The following is a 19,562-nucleotide window of genomic DNA, read 5'->3' as shown; positions in this document are numbered from 1 at the left end:
TGGCCAAGAAGGCTGGCATGGGACAAGCATGGAGAAATGTCCCTTTGGTCTTGACCTTCTTTGCTCGCCCCCTGAAATGGTCATTTCAGGCTGCAAATGGTGAAGGCTGAAACAGTCTGAGTGCACTGGAAAATGCAGTGATTGAGAGACATGCACTGTTAGAGAGACAGTGCATGTTGAGTGTTTGTTCCAGATAAATATCAGTGTAAAAGGACACTAGAAGGAACATTCTGGGAAGGGTCAGCATTCTGTACCTCTAGATCTTGGTAGATCTCAGAAAGGTGGCCATGGGCTGTGGGCTGGCCGAATTAATAGGCAAAAGCATAAATACTAAGTTTACACTTCCGTTGCTTAAGTGGCTCATGCCTGTGATTCCTAAATGTGAATCAGAAACCTTGCCAAAATTTGGGGGTGAATCCAATATGTATGCTGAATGCAATATGTAATAGCATAATACCTTATACATTATACCATAAAATACCTTCAGTAGTAACATTGCAAAATATAATTTACTTTCTCATGGGTTCATGCAGATTGCAAAGACCAGCCGGGTGTGGAACTCTTTGAAGCTGTGCTTCATTCCCCACTTCCATAAGGCAGGCTCAGTAAAAATCCAGGCTGGGTCAACTGTTCCAAGGTAGCAGCAGTTAATACCCTCTGTCCTAATCTCTTGTTACAATCTTATATGGGGAGATAATTTCCAGTTCACTTGATTTGACTGATTCATGTTGACATGGAAGATCCAGAATGTTCTAATGAAAAAGGAACTACAGAACTGGCACACTGACTTCTCTGGTCAGAAGAAACAGCAAAGAGAAAGTTTCCATTCAAATAATGCACTAAATTACCCACTTGACGAAAGTGTTGAGAACAAAAGATACTGATGTTGATAACTCCCACTCCTCCCTTGGAGAAAAACTTTTTTTTTAACACATGCAATAGTTAATTATTTAAAAAGTGCCTCTAAAAATATTAATCTGTTATTAGGGTTTGTGCGTTGCGGGGGGGGATGTTGTGGGTTATTAGTGGAGGAGGGAAGTTTGTGCAAGTTTGCCTTTGCAAATATTACCAGTGCTTTCTCTTTATAGAAGAACAGAAATTATAATTGCATCCAACACTAAGTGAAAAGCCTGCCCAGGGCAGGAATAGTCATTTTGGGATAGAGACTTTCCTGTGACAGAACGTACCTTCTGCTTTATGGCATAGCCCTGGTACAGAAAGATGTAAAGAGATGTGAAGATTTTATCAACAGTGGTTTGAAATAACCTGTGTGACTGCCTGTCATTTTATCATTTGTGGGTAATACAGAAAGCCTGTTCTCCTGCCAGGAAAACTTGCGTGGCACCATACAATGTCTTTTCTCCCTTGCGTCTCATTTCTAGAAAAGTACTATTTAATGCTATACTGAAATTCAGCTGGATAACCTGAGATGGTGAATCTCTGATGAGAACCGTTGGTTTTCCTCCAAATACAGCAATCTGTGAAAATCTGATTAAGCCAAAAGTTCCTCACATTCCCAAGGAAACAGCCTCTTCTTTCAAAAACAGAAGATATTTTAGAGGTTTTTCTGTGCCTTCCCCCCCGCCCCATCATCCTCACCTTCTGTGTGTAAGGGCACAGGACCACATGAGAAGTGTAGTTGGGGAAGGGAAGGAACTGTGTGGAGAACATGTTCATGTGCATATGTCAGCAAGCTTTCAAATTCTAGTGAGGATGAGGCATGTTTTCATTTAAATATGCATAGGGGGTGGAGTGGAATTGAATTAGATTGGGTAGAACATAGTGAACTTCCTACCAGGCCTGAAGCACCTAAGCTAGAACTCAGAATTTTATAGCAATTTTAATTTAATTTCTTTTTTTAATTTTTAATTTTGCTTCTAAATAAAGTGAGTTAATCCAATCTTGTCTGTCTCAGACAGTAAACTTTCTGCTCTATTAGTATGGATTAAATACAAATTAATGTCATTAAATACATCAGAGCAGAGCAGAGGAGAAAAATTAAATGTAATTTTTAGGGGGTTTTCTCGGTCTTCCTGATTTGCAGAAGTTTTACAGTCTTCTTACATGTAAATTTGTAATTGTCTGTACCACAAAGTACTGGTGGGACATAGCTCAGCAGCTGTGAGTTTGAAAATGGGCGAAGCAGTTTTGGGTTTGGTGACTTCCTATAATATCTGGCAGGTTTGCAGTATGTCTGGGACACACTGCTTCCTTGTGCAAGGTCGTGATCCAGAAGGCAAACCAGGCTTTTCTGGCATGCTTCTACAACTTCTTCAACAGGAAAGGAATTGCTTGATTTTGTTCTTTGAATTGTGCATTGGCTACAAGCCAGTGACACCAGGATTCCAGGAGCACAGCGTAGGACCCAGAGAATGTCTTCTCAAAGGTTTTCCAGTGACTGCACAGGATTCCTGTGATTATTTCATACTCTCAGCAAGGATATTGTAAATATATAGGACATGCAATATTAATTACTTTTCTATTTTTGAGCAGAAGGTACTTCAAGTATTTGCAAAACCTCTTGTCATTGTTTTTAGAAAGGTAGAGTGGAGTAGTATAGTAGTATCATGTAAATATAAGCATATTTATATCACATACAAATGCAATAGTATATCAATATCACTTGCAGTACCCTGAGACTGAGGTGCACCGTGTCTTTGCCCTGGCCCTGCAGAACCACGACTCTGCAGGGATGTGCCACAGCTGTTGGAAATGCCCCTCAGCCTGCAGGAGCTGGGACAGACCCCAACAAGTGCAGCTGAAATTCCAGGGAGGGTTTTACACTTCATGACACACACTGGGTCCAAGAGGATCAGAGTGCTCTGCATTATCCAGCATACGAGGTTTCTAAGTAGAAAGTTGTGGTCTACTACCACTCCTTGGGGCCTCTCTGAGAAGGAAAGCAGGCCAGTGTTATATAGTAGTCCGTAGCTATGACCATGCAGGACCTTGTGGTTACCTGAGGCCAAGCACAGCATTTTAAGTAGTAACTTCCCCTGAAGTTATTTGTTTAATAGCTTTTTATTGTGCCGGTGAATATTCTTGGCAAAATCCACATTTAAAGAGAATTAAAGTCGAGATCAGTTATCAGTGACTCCAGGCCACAAAGCATTACAGAGCTATTTTAAATACCACAGTGAGCAGGATTTGCAGAACTGAAGGATTTTAGAATTGCAGTGAAACTCCTCAGAAATCTGAACAAAACAAAAGATAGATAAAGGTCACTGAGAGTCTTCTGTCTCATATTTTTCTTTATGTGTTCCTCTGAACACTGCACACAAGTTTCACAGGGTGCACCCTGTGCATACTCTGATCTTTGTCTTCCCACTTTTCTTGTCGTAGTGTTATTCCTCTATAGCATAAATTACTGTTCCATTTATTTCCCATATCCTCTTCTCTTTTATTCTGCTTCAGTGCTAGGTGATCATATGTTTGAAGAATTGGTTTTCTCATTACAGAACTCAAGATTGTTTTGTATTGTTGACTATATATTTCTCTTAACTGGATTTTTTTTTTCAAGAAGCTTCTTCACCTTTTCTTCACGTTAAGTGTCTTTTTCAGAAGGTTTTCCATTGTCCTCTGTGGCAACAGCACTGCAGTTTGCTTTTGCTTAAAGTGAAATCCTTGAAGTGATAAATTCCTGAAACTTTATGTATTAATATTGACTCTAAAACATTGTCCATGTAGACTGAGGTGACACGGGGAGGGACAAGTGCTTGTGTTTGTTTATGATCAGTCTGCATCCTATTTCTGTTGTGACTAGTGAATTTTGGTTCTTAGCACAATAATTTACTTGAAGGTAATGTCTTGATATCCTGGAAGTCCATAAAAATAACAGCCATTTCTGTAGCTGACAGTTTGGAATCAAAGTCTCTAGGGAAGAACAATTCAGCTAAATGAGAAAAAAGAAGCATTTATTTTTAAAGAATAGTATCAAACTCCACAAAGCCTACATATGCAATTTGAGTAAAGATGATATAGAATATTTCAATGAGTTTTAACTCTCTGATAAATCTAACGAGCCTCCTTTCTTCAGCTGGGGGTCTTAGGAATGAAAGTGTTGGATTTCTTCAAGGACCAATTTTACATTTAATTTAGTTTGTAGCCAAATTAATTTATGTCTGAGAGGGAAAAAATAACTGGCCTGGGGATATGCATATGACCTTCCTGTTCTAAGAAGGAAATTTCTTTTGGCCACAGTCTGTATTTTTAAATTCCTGAACTGTAAAATAACTCTTTAGAAGAAGAAGGAAAAAAAATAAACAAAAACAAACCTTTAAAAGGAAATAAAGCATGTAGGAACAATAACAGCCATACCTTATAATCTTGACTCTTCCTGCTCTGACTGGACACGAATGCCCAATACATATGTTATTCCTGAGAGATACTTCTTACCCTGTTTATCAAAAATCCCCATAATGTGCATTCACAGGCTAATTTGGTAACCTGCATATCCTCCTTTGTGCTTAGCAAGCTTCCACAAGGCCAAGCCAAGCAAACATTCCCTTCACAAAAGTTAATCCCACGAACCCCACAGGGGGAGCCCCACTGTGCCCTGGTGTGTGACATGGCAAAATTGCATGAGTGGCACCCCATTAGCATCCATCTTCAAATGGATGTGCAGTTGTAAGGATTCCTCCTCAGTCGTCTCTCCATAGGATGAAGATGCCCAAGTCCCTGACTTTCTCTTCCTTGGCCATTTTTTGTCAGGAGCTCATCATTCCTTTCTCCTCCTGCATTCTCTGCTCAACTCCATCTGTCCAGTGAGCGTGACCATGCTCAGCATTCCAGCTGAACTTTGCCAGCCTGGACAAAGGAACCATCCTGCTTTGGTGAGGACAAAGTCAGCTGAAGTTAACTTGGTGCTTTAAGAAACAGAACAGCAGCTCTCAGTGTGGTTATTTAATTGCATCCATGTTCTATGTGATGAATAACATTTCCCACTTACAGAGAAAAATTAGTAGACAAATGCCCTTCTTCTTCCCAAGCTGGGGGCGGGGGAAGGCATATGAAGATGTTGTATCTATAAAAACAGATGTGTTATTTAAATGCTGCAAGCTAAACAAGGAATAATTAAGGTTAACGTGCTGCCATTTGAGTTCTTAAAACCACATATGAGAACAATGTCTTAGACAGAAGGATCTGATTTAAGTTCAATTGTTAATTGCTGAACTTCCTTGACTGAATGGAAAATAATTTGGTTGGTTGTTCTTTGAGGTGGCAGGTTTAAATATCAATCTCTTCTCTGCCATTTGTGTCTTGCTTTTAGTGCAATTCCTTCAAAATACAGATTCTTGACTGTCTAAATACTGAAGACTTCTACTAGAATTGTGTTTACACCATCTGAAACCTTGGCACCGTATATTAACTGCCTTTTCTAGAAGAATCTCATCCAGTTGCAAGACTTAATCCTAAGTTTTCTTCCTCTAAGTTACAGATTTTTGTGTCCACAGTGGCTCTATAAAGTGAACTCCTTGTGAATGTGTCCTGGGGTACAATGCAAAAATGTGTATTCTATCACCATCTGTTAAAATGTGGGAGGGGTGGTGATCCTTATCTCTGTGGGAGATATCCTCTGCTGATGTGCCATCTGATAAGATGGGGGGATGATCATCGTTATCTATTCACAACCCATCCCTCCTCCAGAAGATATATTCCGTTAATGGGCCATTAAGTCCTATTGTGTGACTGATAAGATTACATCACCCCATTGGGAGATGCCCCAACCAGGGGCAGGAGCCAAGCCTTTCCTACCTAGATAAAAAACTGGGGTTTGGGACCCGGGGGCAGACCTTTCTACTGGATCCCAGAGAAAAGTCGGACCTTTTCCACATCATTGCTGGATCTTCGGAGGAAAACTGCACCTTCTACAGGAGCACTGCTTCAACAGAACCACATCTGTCATCCAGGAGGACTGCAGCCACCATTTATACGGACTGCTACCAACACCCTGACTGACAGGGTGTCAGGTTGTATTTCTGACTGTGTTGGTGGTTGTTTCTTTTATATTATTGCATGTATTTTATTTTTTTTTCTCTTTTCTCCTATTAAATTGTATTACTGATTTGGAGTCTCGCACTGGTTTTACTTTCAAACCAACACAGAATGCAATGCACTTGCAAATGCTAGAACTAGAGTTCCTGGATCTGCTCTTTCATTGGGGCAAAAATAACTGACGACTATGACAAGCAATGTGAAAACTGATACTGATGTGTCAATCTTTGAGGCATCCCCTCTTATTTCAAAGGAGTTAATGAAAGCTGATTTTACATTTCTCCCCTCTGTTTAGCATAGGAGGAGATCGAAATATGCAATATGTGGAGTGTTTTTTGTTTTCACTTCTACTTCTTTCGTGAAATACAAATAATAATATTTTTATTACAATACAGTAAAGTAATTTATTCCAATACAGTAGTATGGAAAAAAATAAAAATATACATGGGGAAAATCCACCACAAGGGACAGCTTACTAAAGGTTCTAAAACTGTGAGAAATGTTTATAAATAAAAATACCGAATGAAGTTGCAACTGTATATATATGTGTTAGCTGGGTGATAGTAATTGATACATTTTTTTAAACAGCTTTAGGTTTTCACAATTTTGCAGAAGTAGAAAAAAACACCACAAGCTGCTAGTAAAAAACGTTAGTATTTGTAATTGAGTATTTGATCTCTGGATTGCAAAGACTCTTAGATACCCAAATTTTCAATTTATTTCCCTGGCAAAATTTCAATCTATTTTACACTGACTCTGTGCTGTATAATAAAGGCCAAATTAAATATTGGATGGGGCTTGGAGCAGCCTGATCTAGTGGAAGTTTATGTTGCCCATGGCAGGGGATGGAATGACATGAGCTTTAAGGTCCCTTCCAACCCAAAGTATTCTGTGATTCTAGGAAATACTGATAATATTGGTGTATACTTGTATAGCCAGTGTCTACATTTATGTGGTGGATACATAGTTCTCCATTTTCACTAGAAATACCTGCATACTGTGTTTGTTATTCTCTCTGTAAAACATGAGCTTGAAAACATAAACCGAATAAAAATAATTTTTACAAGTGTAGTAGTACTCCTGCATATCTGCTGAGAGCCCTGAGACAGAAATTCTGAACTCAGAGATGCATCAATTTGAGACTATGGGCCATGTAATAAAAGCAAAGTGTTTCAGCCCATCTAGCCATGCTCTGATGGACAAAGGAACCTGAAAATCCTTCTCACTTTTTTCTTTTCAAGAATGGAGGAAAAAGCAAGGTAAGTGGGGAATTTCAGGCCTCAGCCTTGAAGAGGTGCAAGAGGATGTTGTATCGACAAGGTGAAAGGAGAAAGAAAAGCATGTCACTGTTGTTCCAAGTGGATTTATAGAGCTGTGAAAATCTGTTGGGAAAAAATTCATGATGTGTTGAAGACTTGAGACTTCCTAGTAGTTTGTGTCTTGAATTAGGTCCTTGAAAGTGAGATCGTGTGGCATTGCTGTTCCAAGGCTGAGGTGCTGTGCTGGCTTTAGTGTGCTTTAGGTTTAGTGTGGCACTAGGCTGCATTTATGGTCAAAATAAGCTCAAGTTTTGGCTCTTGAATTGCCTGAATATCAGTATGTAAAAAGGAACTTCTGAAGATTTGCAGCAGGATGAGAAAAGAAAGCAGGATCTATCCATAAAGAGCTTGGTCAGGTATTCAGGCAACTGGAAGTTTTTCTGGAGAATTGGACTGAAGGGAAACTTTCACCTGGATCTCCTGCTTCCTAGGGAAGTCTCCAAATCATCAGCCTGTGGAAATGCAGATCAGTGAGCATGAAAGTAACCAATGAGTGAAAAAGTATGCAAACTATACCATAAACAGAAACCTGTGGTCATGGATTCACTTGCTGGAACTGGTTTGCTTTTTAAGGCAAACTTCTGCTTTTAATAGGTGTTATTTCTGGCTTTCCAACTAGCTCTTTTTTTTGGTAACTGTACTCTTACTAGGTGCATATTCCCTTCTCATCTCGTGTGTTGTGCCAGGGTCAGAGCACTTTTCTGATGGAACAATCATGCATTTGCCTTGATATCACACTGATATCCTTGCACACTGCTTTCTGTCAGGCAGAGAGAAAGGGATAATACTTAGTCTTTCAGGATAAGAACCAAAGCTGAAATACCTGCCAAATAAGCCAGTCAGCTGAAATGCTTCACTTCCTTTGTACTGCCCAAGAAGACAAGAGGTTAAAGAAAGTGGAAATGAGAAATAGAAGATTGACAGTAGCCTCCAGTAACTCACAAGGACTGTTTTTACCCTTAGAACTGTTTGTGAGTGAAGAGCAGAAGCTGTTCTCTTTTAATTGATACTGGCTTTGGTGGTGGGAATGGTCAAGGAGAAAGAGAATGAGGACAGGGGGATTTAAGACTGGAGAAGAACATGATAATAGTATGTAAAATGACCATCACATCTGGAGAATCTTGGTACACTTCAGTATAAGTCTGAATGTGTATTATCTAATTAAACATTCATCAACGATTTCATCACAACTAATTTACTTATGTCTGTCTCCTCCCGAATTAAAACAACGAAACCAAACAGCTAATTCAAAGTCTTCTGTAACTGAAGTGCTTAGAAACATTCCAGATGTAGTGTTTTTCATCCAAAAAAATACAACAAAGAAATACTTTGCTAGAGTCACTTTATGTCAGCTAATCTCACGTGAGAACAAAAGCTGTTATTACTGCAAGGTCACTGTGAAAGAGAGGTTATGACTGCAGTAAGCGAGACATCAGCATTGCATGGTGGCTGCTGGGTAGACAGAAGGCCTATTTATATGGCAAGCAGAGGATGGGAGAAAACAAAAGCATTCAGGGATTCCAATGGCAAAATAGATCACCAGAGCATTAAATAGCTAAGCTGTCTAACTCCTGAACAATTATAGTGATTCAGTTAGCTTGGGAGCTTTTGGTTTTGCTTTGTAGGAAGCAGAAGTCAGCAGAGGATGAACAGACTTGAGTCAAGAGGAAGAAACTGAGCAAGAAGTTTTTGTCTATTTCCTGAAAATAGTTTGGGGGGGTTCCTTCTCTGATGACTAATATCAAAATGATCTGCTTACAAATCTGAGAATAAAAAGTATGCCAGACTTAAAAAAACATGTGTGCCTATTATATCAGGGTTTTTATTTGGGTGTAAAATTCCATTTCAGTGAGCTTGCCCCTCAAGGAGCAAGGGATACCAGGAAGCTGAATAAGATTTGAACTTTGAGTCTGAAAAAAAATCCAAATAATTTAGTCTTTTAAACCTTGACTTTACCTTACTCTATGTGACAGCTTCTCAGGGTATCGATCCTGGTTTTCTAGACTGCAGAGTGAAATCTTGCACCTTGATTAAATTTGTATATGTATGTACCAGGATAATAAAAGCCAGAGAACAATAAAACACTTCTGCACAAAGACTTCATTTTTCCCCCTTTTTGAATATTAAACTTGGTAAGTCAGATGAGCTTTGTAACTACATTATTGACTTCTCCTTTTACACCTTGGCTTTTCTTCCAGAGGCACTAGTGCAGTGTTCTAGATGCTTTAAGATAGGGGCTGATAGTAATGGTTTGAAGTTTGCTTCCAGAGCAGTGGCATTTCTGTTAAAATGTAATTGCTCTATTGTCCTGTACTCTGTTCTATGAGAAGGATTTTTCCTTCCCAGAAACTGGTGAAGGTTTCAAGGTTCTTTCTTTTGTTTCCATTCTTATTCTTCAGCAGGAGCTTGTGTGAGAATCAAATCCTTTGTACTAGGAATAAGAAAGTGTTGCGTTGCTGTTGGCTGATAATTGTTGTGGTCTTCACTTCCAAACAAATTCTAATTTGTTGAATCATTCTGACTTCAATTTTTTTCAGTAATTGTTGCACTGACATCAAAATGGTTTGGTCAAGCCTCATGTGGTGTTGTGAAACATTGATCTCTCAGTTTCCGACTGATCGCTTTTGCTTTGGTCTAAAAAGGATTCTAAGACCTTGTCCACAAAAGTGTGTTTGTCAAAATTGCTATTCCAGGGTAATTACATGACAAAGAAAAACAAATAGGTTAATGCTCTGGGTGTTTGATCTTACGTTAATGGGTTTTTTTTGTTCAATATAACTTAGTTAATTTACCTGATATAAGCTAAACACAATAAACATAATTTTACCCTCAGCAAAACTATTTGGGCAGGCATTTGCAGAAATTTTGTTAACATTATTTCAAGGACACCTTCAGTGATTGGTACAACTGAGAGCATGGACAAGTCTGCTTTCATCCTAGTCCCCAGGAACAGAAAGGCAAATTATTCACTGACATCAACAGGAGCTGGATTGGGTTTTACATGTTTATTTACTGCGAGTACATGGGCATCTCATTTTTGTTGTGCTCCTGTCACTAAAATCTAATATTGAAGTACATGGATTGAAAAAACTCATTATATCTAATTGTTTAAAGCTCTCTGATTTTTCCATATGCTAATACTTATTTTCTCTGAAATATTATTTGGATTGTAGTGTAGCAGTGAAAAATGTACACTGACAAAGAAGTGAAGATGTGGGGACACACTGTCTCCAACATCTAAGAGTTAGATCTGATGTCCATGTTTCTTTGTCTCTTTTCCTATGCTTCCTGTAAATATCTGCTATATTTACAGCCTTGAACTGCCATGAAATTTCTTATTGAAAAAATGACACCATTCTTAGGCAAACCACTTGCATCTTTTGTCCCTTTCAATAGCAGGAACATGTAGGAATTAGACAGAGACTGAAAATTACAGAAGTGCTTTTATCATGTAATGTAATTGAATATTTTCATGACAACACATCAAATAGTTTCATTATGGGTCAAGTGATAGTGATCATTTCACCACATTTGATGATTTGGCTTTTGGTAAGCAACCAAAAGCCGGGGAGGGGAAATGGGTAAGGAGAACTGGTAGCATTCTTTAAAGTATTCAGCTAAGTGGAAAGGCAAACTGGGAAAGAGAATGTGTATTTTTTTATTATGTTGGCCTGAATGTAATGTATATATAAATTCATTTGGTTTATGCTTCTCTTTGCATCTCATGCAGTGGCACTTTTATAATTCCATACCAGTAAACCAAAGGAATTAGGTGTTTGAATAAGGGGGGGAAAGCATGAGACTTGTCTGTTGGGAGAAAAGGTAAAGCTGGGAACAAGTAATGTGCACACAAGGTTGCCTTCTAGAAGTCCCTATTTTTTCTCCCTCCTTTGTAAGGGGGTCAAAATAACTTTTTACTTAAGAGTTTTAGTGGATGGATTGTATACATCCGGTTTCTTATGCAAAAAAACATCTGGATTGCAAAAGTCCTCACAAAAATCAGTCTGACTCAGTCCATTTGTTGGTGGTGTCAAAGCAGCTGAGCAGATATGGAGATTATATAAACGTGTATAAATGTCTCCGGGGTACTGAGCAATAAGTTCCATACTTCCAGGTGGGTTGAGAGATGTTTCCCATGGGTAAGGTTTAATAGATGTAAAGCAAAATAGATGAGTAGAATGGCAGATCTAGCATTACTCACATTTTAAATTGTTTAAGAGTAGAACTGAAGTTGCATTTCTGCACATTAAATTCAGTACTAAATTATTTTGGCTTGGTGTTTTCTTTGTGTGTGTGTGTGTGTGTTTCTTTCTTTCTTTCTTTGGGTTGGTTTGTTTGTTTGTTTGTTTGTTTGTTGGTATTCGTTTTTTATTTTTCTTTTTGAAAGAAAGGGAGAAAACACCTGTTTATATCCCTTTGAAAGGGCCAAAAAGAAGAAAAAATCTCAACTAGTATGGATATTTATTTTCCATAGGCAAAACGTCATTGTATTCCAAAGAGAGCAGTAAGAACCATGATAAACCCTCTCTCTCCCCACTGGGTTAGGGAGCCTTGTGGCCCTGTAGCTGCTGAAGGCAGTGGTTACCTGTGACTCCAAGTGCTCTCATGTGCTTCATCCAGGGCCACATGGCTCTGATCCCTGGTTGTGGCAGTACTACTGCCGCATAAATTGCAACCCACAACCTTCTGCCACAGTCTGTCTGTGATTATTTTCTTTCCTGGGTAAAAATTCTGGTCAGATTATTCATGGACATTAGAATTTCCCATTCTAAAATCAGTATGGGTATGTAGCATTTTGTTTCAGTCATGGTCTTAAGGCAACTTTTGTACCTCTTGGTAGCCTTAGAAATCTGCAATTGCAGTCAGCAGTCTGGTTATTCAGTGCAGTCCCTGTACCACTTCAGTTTGTGACTATTTTTCCTTTTAGTAAAATATCAGCTCAAGAGCTGAGGCTATTCCTTTTTCTGCGACCCCAGCTGCTGTTCTTTCTCTACCATGCAGGAGAGTACCAATTCTTTCCAAGGTGTTTAATAGTGTAAAGAATGGCTAAACAGGGCATTCCCAGGGCATTCCCTGGGCATCCTGGGAACTGTGTGTTTAATTCATTCCTTTCCCTGTGTCTATCTGCTTTTCTTTCTCTGAAAGACTCACAGATTGCTTTCCTTACAGGTCAGAGAAGGGTTGGTTCGATGTGAAAACCACTGCGTGCGCTTCCAGCACTGCACTCATTGTAAGAATTCCCAGTTGGAATTCAGTTTGCTGTTTGTGGCTGACGTGCCCAGAAGGACGCAGTTCAAGTTCTTTCACAGCCTTACTGTTAAAAATCTGGTAAGTCATTAAACTCTGGGAGTTTTTGTATTGTTTTAGAACAAGCTAGTGTGACTCAGTGATGCATTAGGATCCAAAGTGCTGAATACAAAGAGGATTACTTTTATAGACTCACCTGTTCTTTGGTACTCAGCCATCACATCTGAACTGACACAGGTAAATACTTTACATAGAGGTGGGTAGGAGACTCTTCTTTTATGCACCACTGACCAGGAGTGTCTGTTAGGCATTTCCTTCAAGAAATAGATGTCCTAATTTCTTGTCAACCACCTATTCTAATAACTTTTTTTATGCAGATAGGAGAATGCAAGTTTGCAGTATTAGATGACCTTAGGTTGTCTCTGTTTTTCGGAAGTGGCACAGGTGACTTCACCAAAGTTTTGTGTTGCTTCAATAACCTGTCTTACCTTCACACCATCCTCATGGTTGTGGAGAGAGATGGTATCTGCCCTGCACAAGGCACTTGTACATCCCCTGTAAGCCCTTCACCTTCTGAACAAGAAAAACAAGCTCTGTTGTCACCTGAGAAAACTCGTGGGGTATTTTGTGCATCTCAGGACATTTACCTCAGGAATGAACAGAGTAGCAGCCATGCCCAAGAAGTCATTTTCTCTTGAAATTAGGTGTACATGCACATACTGTCCACTGAATTTCTTTGAGATTTCATAAAAAAAATACCTTGCTTTTCCTTTTCCACTTCTTCTCTGAGATTTCACAGAGACTGTAACCTCCATTGGGCCTTGATAGAGAAGACCATATGTGATTTTCTGAGGTATCCCTTTGCATTCTGCTGGGTGGCTGAAACTGAACTCCATCACTGCTGGTTCTCTAACATCAGTCTCCTCTCTTCTGCTGAGGAGCCAGGCACCAACATCCAAATGCATCTGGAAAACAATGCTTTTATTTGTCCTAGTAAACTAAGTGGGGCCATGATGTGGGCGACTGAGACACTGGATCTCCATCTCATGTCTTTAAATTTTAAGTGTGCACTCTAGCATAATTTGCAATCTCTCTCCTAAACCACGCTTGAGAATATTTATTCTGCCAAAGTTCAAGCTTGTGGGCTTTAAGACCATCTGTCCTGTATGTAGGAACTTACTGAAGCTCTTCTCATCACTGTTTTGCCAAGTTCAGATCTGAAGGGCACCTTTGTTTTCCTCACTCAGCTGCCCCTGTTGGCACAGACCTGAGCGTACTTTTCAGTGAATTCTAAAGCCAGTGGAAGGTGGTGTCAGGAAGGGGCTGTCCCTCCCACCACTGGTAACTTATGCCAGTCTAAATGCTGCCTAGCTGCTAATTGCAAAACTTACATTTAAGAAAAAAAATGAATACTATTTCAATATTTGGATTTAGCCCTACTTAACTTTTGAGTAACAAAATAAAGGGTTTAGAAGTTTAGAAAATGCTGCATCTTTGAAACACGCCTGGCAGGTGTCCCGATAGGGATAGTCCCATCAGCAAGCAGCAGTACTGCCTCTCTCTATTGAGGACTCCACAGTAAATGTGTTACCTGACAAAACCAAAGGATGTGGCTATTCCCTGACACTTTTTAAAGTATTATGAAATATATAGGGGAGAAAACGAGTGTTGCTCATTTTCATTCTGCAGGACTGTTGCGTTACTAAATGTGGTGGGCTTTTTTGTTGTCTCGGTAATTGTCTGGCTAAGGACCAGGATTAGTCACTGAACCTAACTTTGCTTTTGTACTACATTCATACAGGCTTCTTTAGGGTCAAGCTGACTCTGTAGGCATGCTTTTTGTCTTGGGTCTTTGGGGAAAAGAAGTTTGCAGGAGTGTTAATTAAATCTGTACTTCCAGGCTGCCTATGTGCTGGTGGTGTTTGTCTCTCCTAAAGTTTAGAAATGTGTTCATTGAAGAAGGCTTGTAGGTTTTCCTGTATGTTTTCCTTTAGTTTGCATTTAGTCTAGTCACCTTATGACAGTAAATCTTATTCTGTATTTGCTGAAATCTTAGAAAAAATGGGTGGTTTTGGCAAGGCAGTACAGTTTCTGTATTGTTTTGCAGCAATAAAGCTTCAGTCTGTGCTTTCCAGGGCTACAACTGGCCTTCAAAAGGTAATACAAATAGCAGCCTAACAATAACAGGTGCTTTACAGATGTCTCTGTCTTTCTCATCCCCTTCCTCTTTCTTATATGCTACCCTGGATATAATAGAAACAGTCCTGGAAAGAGTTGTCTGTAGGTTGGATTCAGGGAATCACCTCAATGTTAAACATGTTGATATTGGGTTAAACCTGATGAAGAACATCAGAGTTTCAATAAAGTTCTGTAGTATAAGTGCAAATCAAAATTTAAGTCTCTTAAAAAGGCACACACCTCCCAGACAGATGTGTGAAATTCAGCTTCCTGCAGTGCTTTGGGAACTTGTTCCAAACTCCTAATTCCAAATAGGATATATACTGAATAAAACATAACTTGAACCAATATGTAATATTTATCATACAATGAACTTAAACATTATTCCAGCCAGTGTTATTAAAGCTCTCTAGAAACATGAGTGAACATAAAATTCAGGTCCAGACTTTAGTTGAGAAAAATGCCAGAACCTATGACCACTGCAATTAATCAACTAATTTAAGAAACAAACACATACTGATATTTTGAAAGCAAAGGTGTTCATTGTTTAGTATTTGCATAGACAGCATCTTTCTATTGTGAGCCCCCTAGCACAGGATAGGCAAATTGTGATTGGGCCAGTAATGAGTGTAGGAGTTCTACATCAGCATCTCTCAGCATGGTTTTCAGGGTGGTGTTGGGCATTTTTCTGTATCTTTAACCACGTCAGTGGTGCTGTATCACATAGGCACAGTGATGGGGCACCTTGTTGTGCATGGAACTCCTTGATATTTCTCTAGTTGGAGACCATGTGGATAAAGCTCACAAAGCAAGGATACTGCTCCTGCAGTAATCAGCATATTCTGGCTTTCTGCTCTTCCTGGCAGTTGGACATGAATGCTTCCTGTGACATGAACTGTCTAATGCCAAAGCAAGCGTTACATTTACTTTAGAAGTGAGCAGCATGAACTGTGAGTCTGGAGATCCCATGCAAACACCACTTCTTGCACCACAAGTAGTGTTAAGAGACAGCATAGATCCTCATGCAGCTGGCACAGCTGTGCATGTCTCACATGCACTGACTTCTGAAGATGAGCATTTGTTACTTTGGACCCCATCTAAAAGGTTTCCTTTGATCTTAGCTGGACCTTTGTTGGTGGTTTTCAGTAGTCAGTGCAGATGTTGGGTAAAACAAATCTGTAAGAGGGAGTCCATGGTAAATACTTCTTTATATAAGGTGAAACTCTCTTCTTATTTTCCAAACGAAGCACAGACTCCATCAAATCTTCTGCTTGAGCTCTGCTTTATATCCATGAGAATGTAGAGAAGCTGAATGCCTCTGTGACTGCTTTCACACAGAGGCTGCATGCACTATTATTTCTGTATATAGGTACGACATTTGTGAAGGTTTAAACTCCTGGCTAGCACAGTAATGCCTGCTGTGCCAATTCAGAGAGAGGGACTGCTGCAGAAGTGGAGAAACAGTGATACCCTGGGGTTGTAGAAAGATGAGATCACTCAGGGATGTTTTGGATGCTGATATTATGTGAATGCTCATGACCACACCTTCCTAGGGGCAGAATCATTTGCACAGCTAAAGGGAAAAGTTTCTGAATACATCCTCTAAAGCTGAAAGAATAATTTGTCCAGGGATGTGTTCATTCTTGTTTGGCAGATTTTTTCAGTGCTCAGCTTGAAGAGCAAAAGAACCTAGGAGAATCAGCATTTAGAAAAACAAAAATAAAAGTACATAAAAATCATAAATCTTAATGATCTTGTAGAGACACAAATAGCAATGAGTTTGTTAGAGCTGCAAGTAGGAATACCAATAAATAAGATACTTTACAAATGAATATAGGAACAGGAACATTGTTAGGGAAAAAAAAAAAAGAGGCACAGTTTTGTTTTCTGTTTTACATGGATATAATAATAAAAGACAAGCAGAAAATTCAAGGTAGTAGTTTTAAGAATTAAGACTTTGATTGATCTTTACCCTATGGTGAATTTATTCAGTGGCTTGAACCAAGCACTAAATGTACTTTGGGCCAGAAGATGGAACAGGAAGGACTGAAATCTGGGTTTTAGGTGAGAAAGGAAAGAAACCCTTCTGCTGCCATGTGCGAAGGGATTGTGGTGCAGGAGCTGAGACACAGTGCCATGATTTCCTAAAGAGCACCTTCACCAAATGGAGGCCTGCATTTTAGCTGGTAAAACATAAATTTAAACCTGGAAATACATGGAAAAGCCTAGAAAAGAAATCAGATTACTGAGATGCATTATATGTAGGGAGAAGGAAGGGGGTATCAAATGTTGGATTGAAATGACAGTTTGGTGGCATCACTGGAAGAGAGGAGCATTGATGCTGGTGAACTGGGAACAGAGTTGTTCTTTGCCATGGAGAGTTACATGAGCAGTCAGGTGATACATGAGAGAGACCCTAAGTAATGTATGAGAATATGGAACTGAAGGAAGACTGCAGGGAAAGCATACAAAGCTGCAGCTGTGAGCCATTAATATAAAGATTAACAGAAATTGGGGCAGTAGATATGGGTGCCTAGGTGTAAAGGAAGAAGAATGAAGCTAAGGATGTTGTTCAATGACACCATTACCAGAAGAGAGACTTTGATGCAGAAATACAGGCAGAACAATCTTTTTGGGCATATAGATACTAATTTAGAAATTTTAAAATTTTAGGAACAGTTTTTTATTGGTTTTACTCTATTTGAAATCAGCCTGCAGCTGCAGTTAGAGAAACTAGTGTAAGATATTTTTTGTATAAATACTAGTTCATCAAATTTCCCTCACCTTTCAGGTGAAGTGAAGAGACTCTTTTTGCCTCTTTGCCTTCAATTAGTTTAGTTTTTAAAGTAATTTCTGAGGCATAAGCAGTAAAGTTTTTTCTCAAGTTAATACATTCCTTCTTTTTACCTGTCATTTAATATTTATTTAAAGAGCTATAGCCAGTACTTTTCATGCATTAAATATAATTTATTGACTTGCTTGAAGAAAAAGTACAACTTGTCCCATGAAATGTGTTATTTGCCAGTTGCTGTCTCATTAAATACTCTGGCTTGTTTCATGGTAGCTCTTTGCTGCTGAACTTTTGAAAGATAACATGAAACATAACAGGAAGCAAGAGTTTACCATTTTTTCTTTTTTCTCCCCTCAGAAGTGGAGTCTGTATTTCTATTGCTCTAGTAAAGCAGTGTTTGTGTGGGGTTATTTATAATTTAACCAACACAAAAGTCTATCCAGCTCCTCATCCACATGTGGCCTACATGACAAATAATTACTCAGTTAAATACCATATTTAAAGATAAGAGAAAAATGAGTTGTGATTTTGCAATACCTCATCAAGTGGGCTATATTTTTAAAAACAAAGCATCTTTTATTTATTCCATGGTTATTTTACTCTGTACAGTGCAGGAAATGAAAAGGTAATCTTAAGGTTCATGTTTGTCGGAGAGTTCTAGGGCTCATCCTGTGCATTCTGCAATCCCCAAATTGTTTCCTATTTCCTTTTCTCCAGCAAGTTTTTGAGTGAATATTCTTTGTGGGATTGATTTACATTATTCATAGAGATGTGAGGGAAACATCATACTAAAAGTATGATAATAAAGGGTGAAAGAAAATATTGTTCAGTTCTACTCTCACATTTGTGTAGGTGTATATGATTCTGTAATGCTAAGAGAAAATTAGAATGCATTTCTGAGACAGAAAATTGCTTCCAATGTGGGATAGCACTCAAAATACGTGATGGTGGAGTTCCTTACATGTATTGTGCCTGACAAGGTTGGAATACAGAACAGCTGGTAACCAAACACACATGTTTAGGTACCTTTTTGTGCAGCATATATGGGGTGTAGGAAACCCCATGTAAGTTAAACAGAGCTATGGGATTTCAAACTTTCCTGTGCTTTCAAAGGCTGTGATTGTAAATGTGTATATTAGAGAATTCTTCAGTTTGATTCAGGCTGATGATGTATGTCACTATCTGATACATGTTTGCAGTGAGAGGAGGCTTAAATTCAGATCAGTGAGAAAACAGTTGACCTCTCTATACTTACACACTTTTTCTCTCAAACTGAAAATTTTAGTTCCAGTTTTCAAAAATATCCAATCAGTTCTTTGTGATAGCCATTGCCAGGTGAGAGGCACTAAGTGAAGACAGTATTTGAGCTGTCTCAAAAGGGGAGAGGGGTTTTTAATAACTAGTTTATACTCATTGGAACCTCATTGCTAGAAGTTCTCAGGCAGTTTAGGATGAAATTACAGTATTACATGATGGCTCACCATGAGCAAAAATTACTGTCACTGGACCTGTGCTCAACATTTTCTCTAACAAGTGTTTCTAGGTATACACCAGAAGTTAGCAGGATTTCCAAATTAATTTTCCTTGTGTTTGTAGACTATTTCATCCTGTATTTCGTTTTAATCTGTCCACACTTTTTATACTAAAGTATCTATTAGCACTTGAAGGGAAAGTATATAATAGTCATTGTTTTGTTAGAAATTAACCATGTGAGTTAACTTCAACAGCTGTAGTTGGAAGAGTAGAGACAGGCTGTGAGGTGTTGGATTTTTAAGCAGCACTGGTAATTAATAATGGCGCAAAGCAAATTACTGCTTGTGGTAAACATCTGTGATTGTGAGAACAGTGCCCATGCTCAGTTGAACTGAACATGGCCTGGATGGTTCTCTTTTCAGTGTGAATGACTTGGGGAGACAAACCTTTTAACTGAGAGTCACTGGGAAGCTTACTTTAAGTGCTAAGCATCTTATGGTTAAAAGTGGTGTCTTAGGGCTATATAGAGATTATGATTTGTTCACCTCATTAACCTCTTC

At 38.9% G+C, this 19,562-nt stretch overlaps 1 protein-coding gene across 1 annotated transcript in view; it reads left to right on the top strand.

Moving 5' to 3' along the window:
- The window catches only part of LOC148223559 (uncharacterized), a 97,703-nt gene that overhangs the window by 60,592 nt on the left and 17,549 nt on the right, over positions 1-19,562 (top strand). Inside the window, exon 2 of the mRNA XM_088166138.1 lies at positions 12,483-12,641. Within this exon, the coding sequence (XP_088022264.1) occupies positions 12,483-12,641 (159 nt within the window). The remainder of the gene's footprint in view (positions 1-12,482; positions 12,642-19,562) is intronic.

Source organism: Sturnus vulgaris, chromosome 5 (genome assembly GCF_052056855.1).
Source record: "Sturnus vulgaris isolate bStuVul1 chromosome 5, bStuVul1.hap1, whole genome shotgun sequence".
Classification (NCBI taxonomy): Eukaryota; Metazoa; Chordata; class Aves; order Passeriformes; family Sturnidae; genus Sturnus; species Sturnus vulgaris.
The sequence above is the reverse complement of the archived record's forward strand: the minus strand, read 5'-3'. Positions and strand labels throughout refer to the sequence as shown.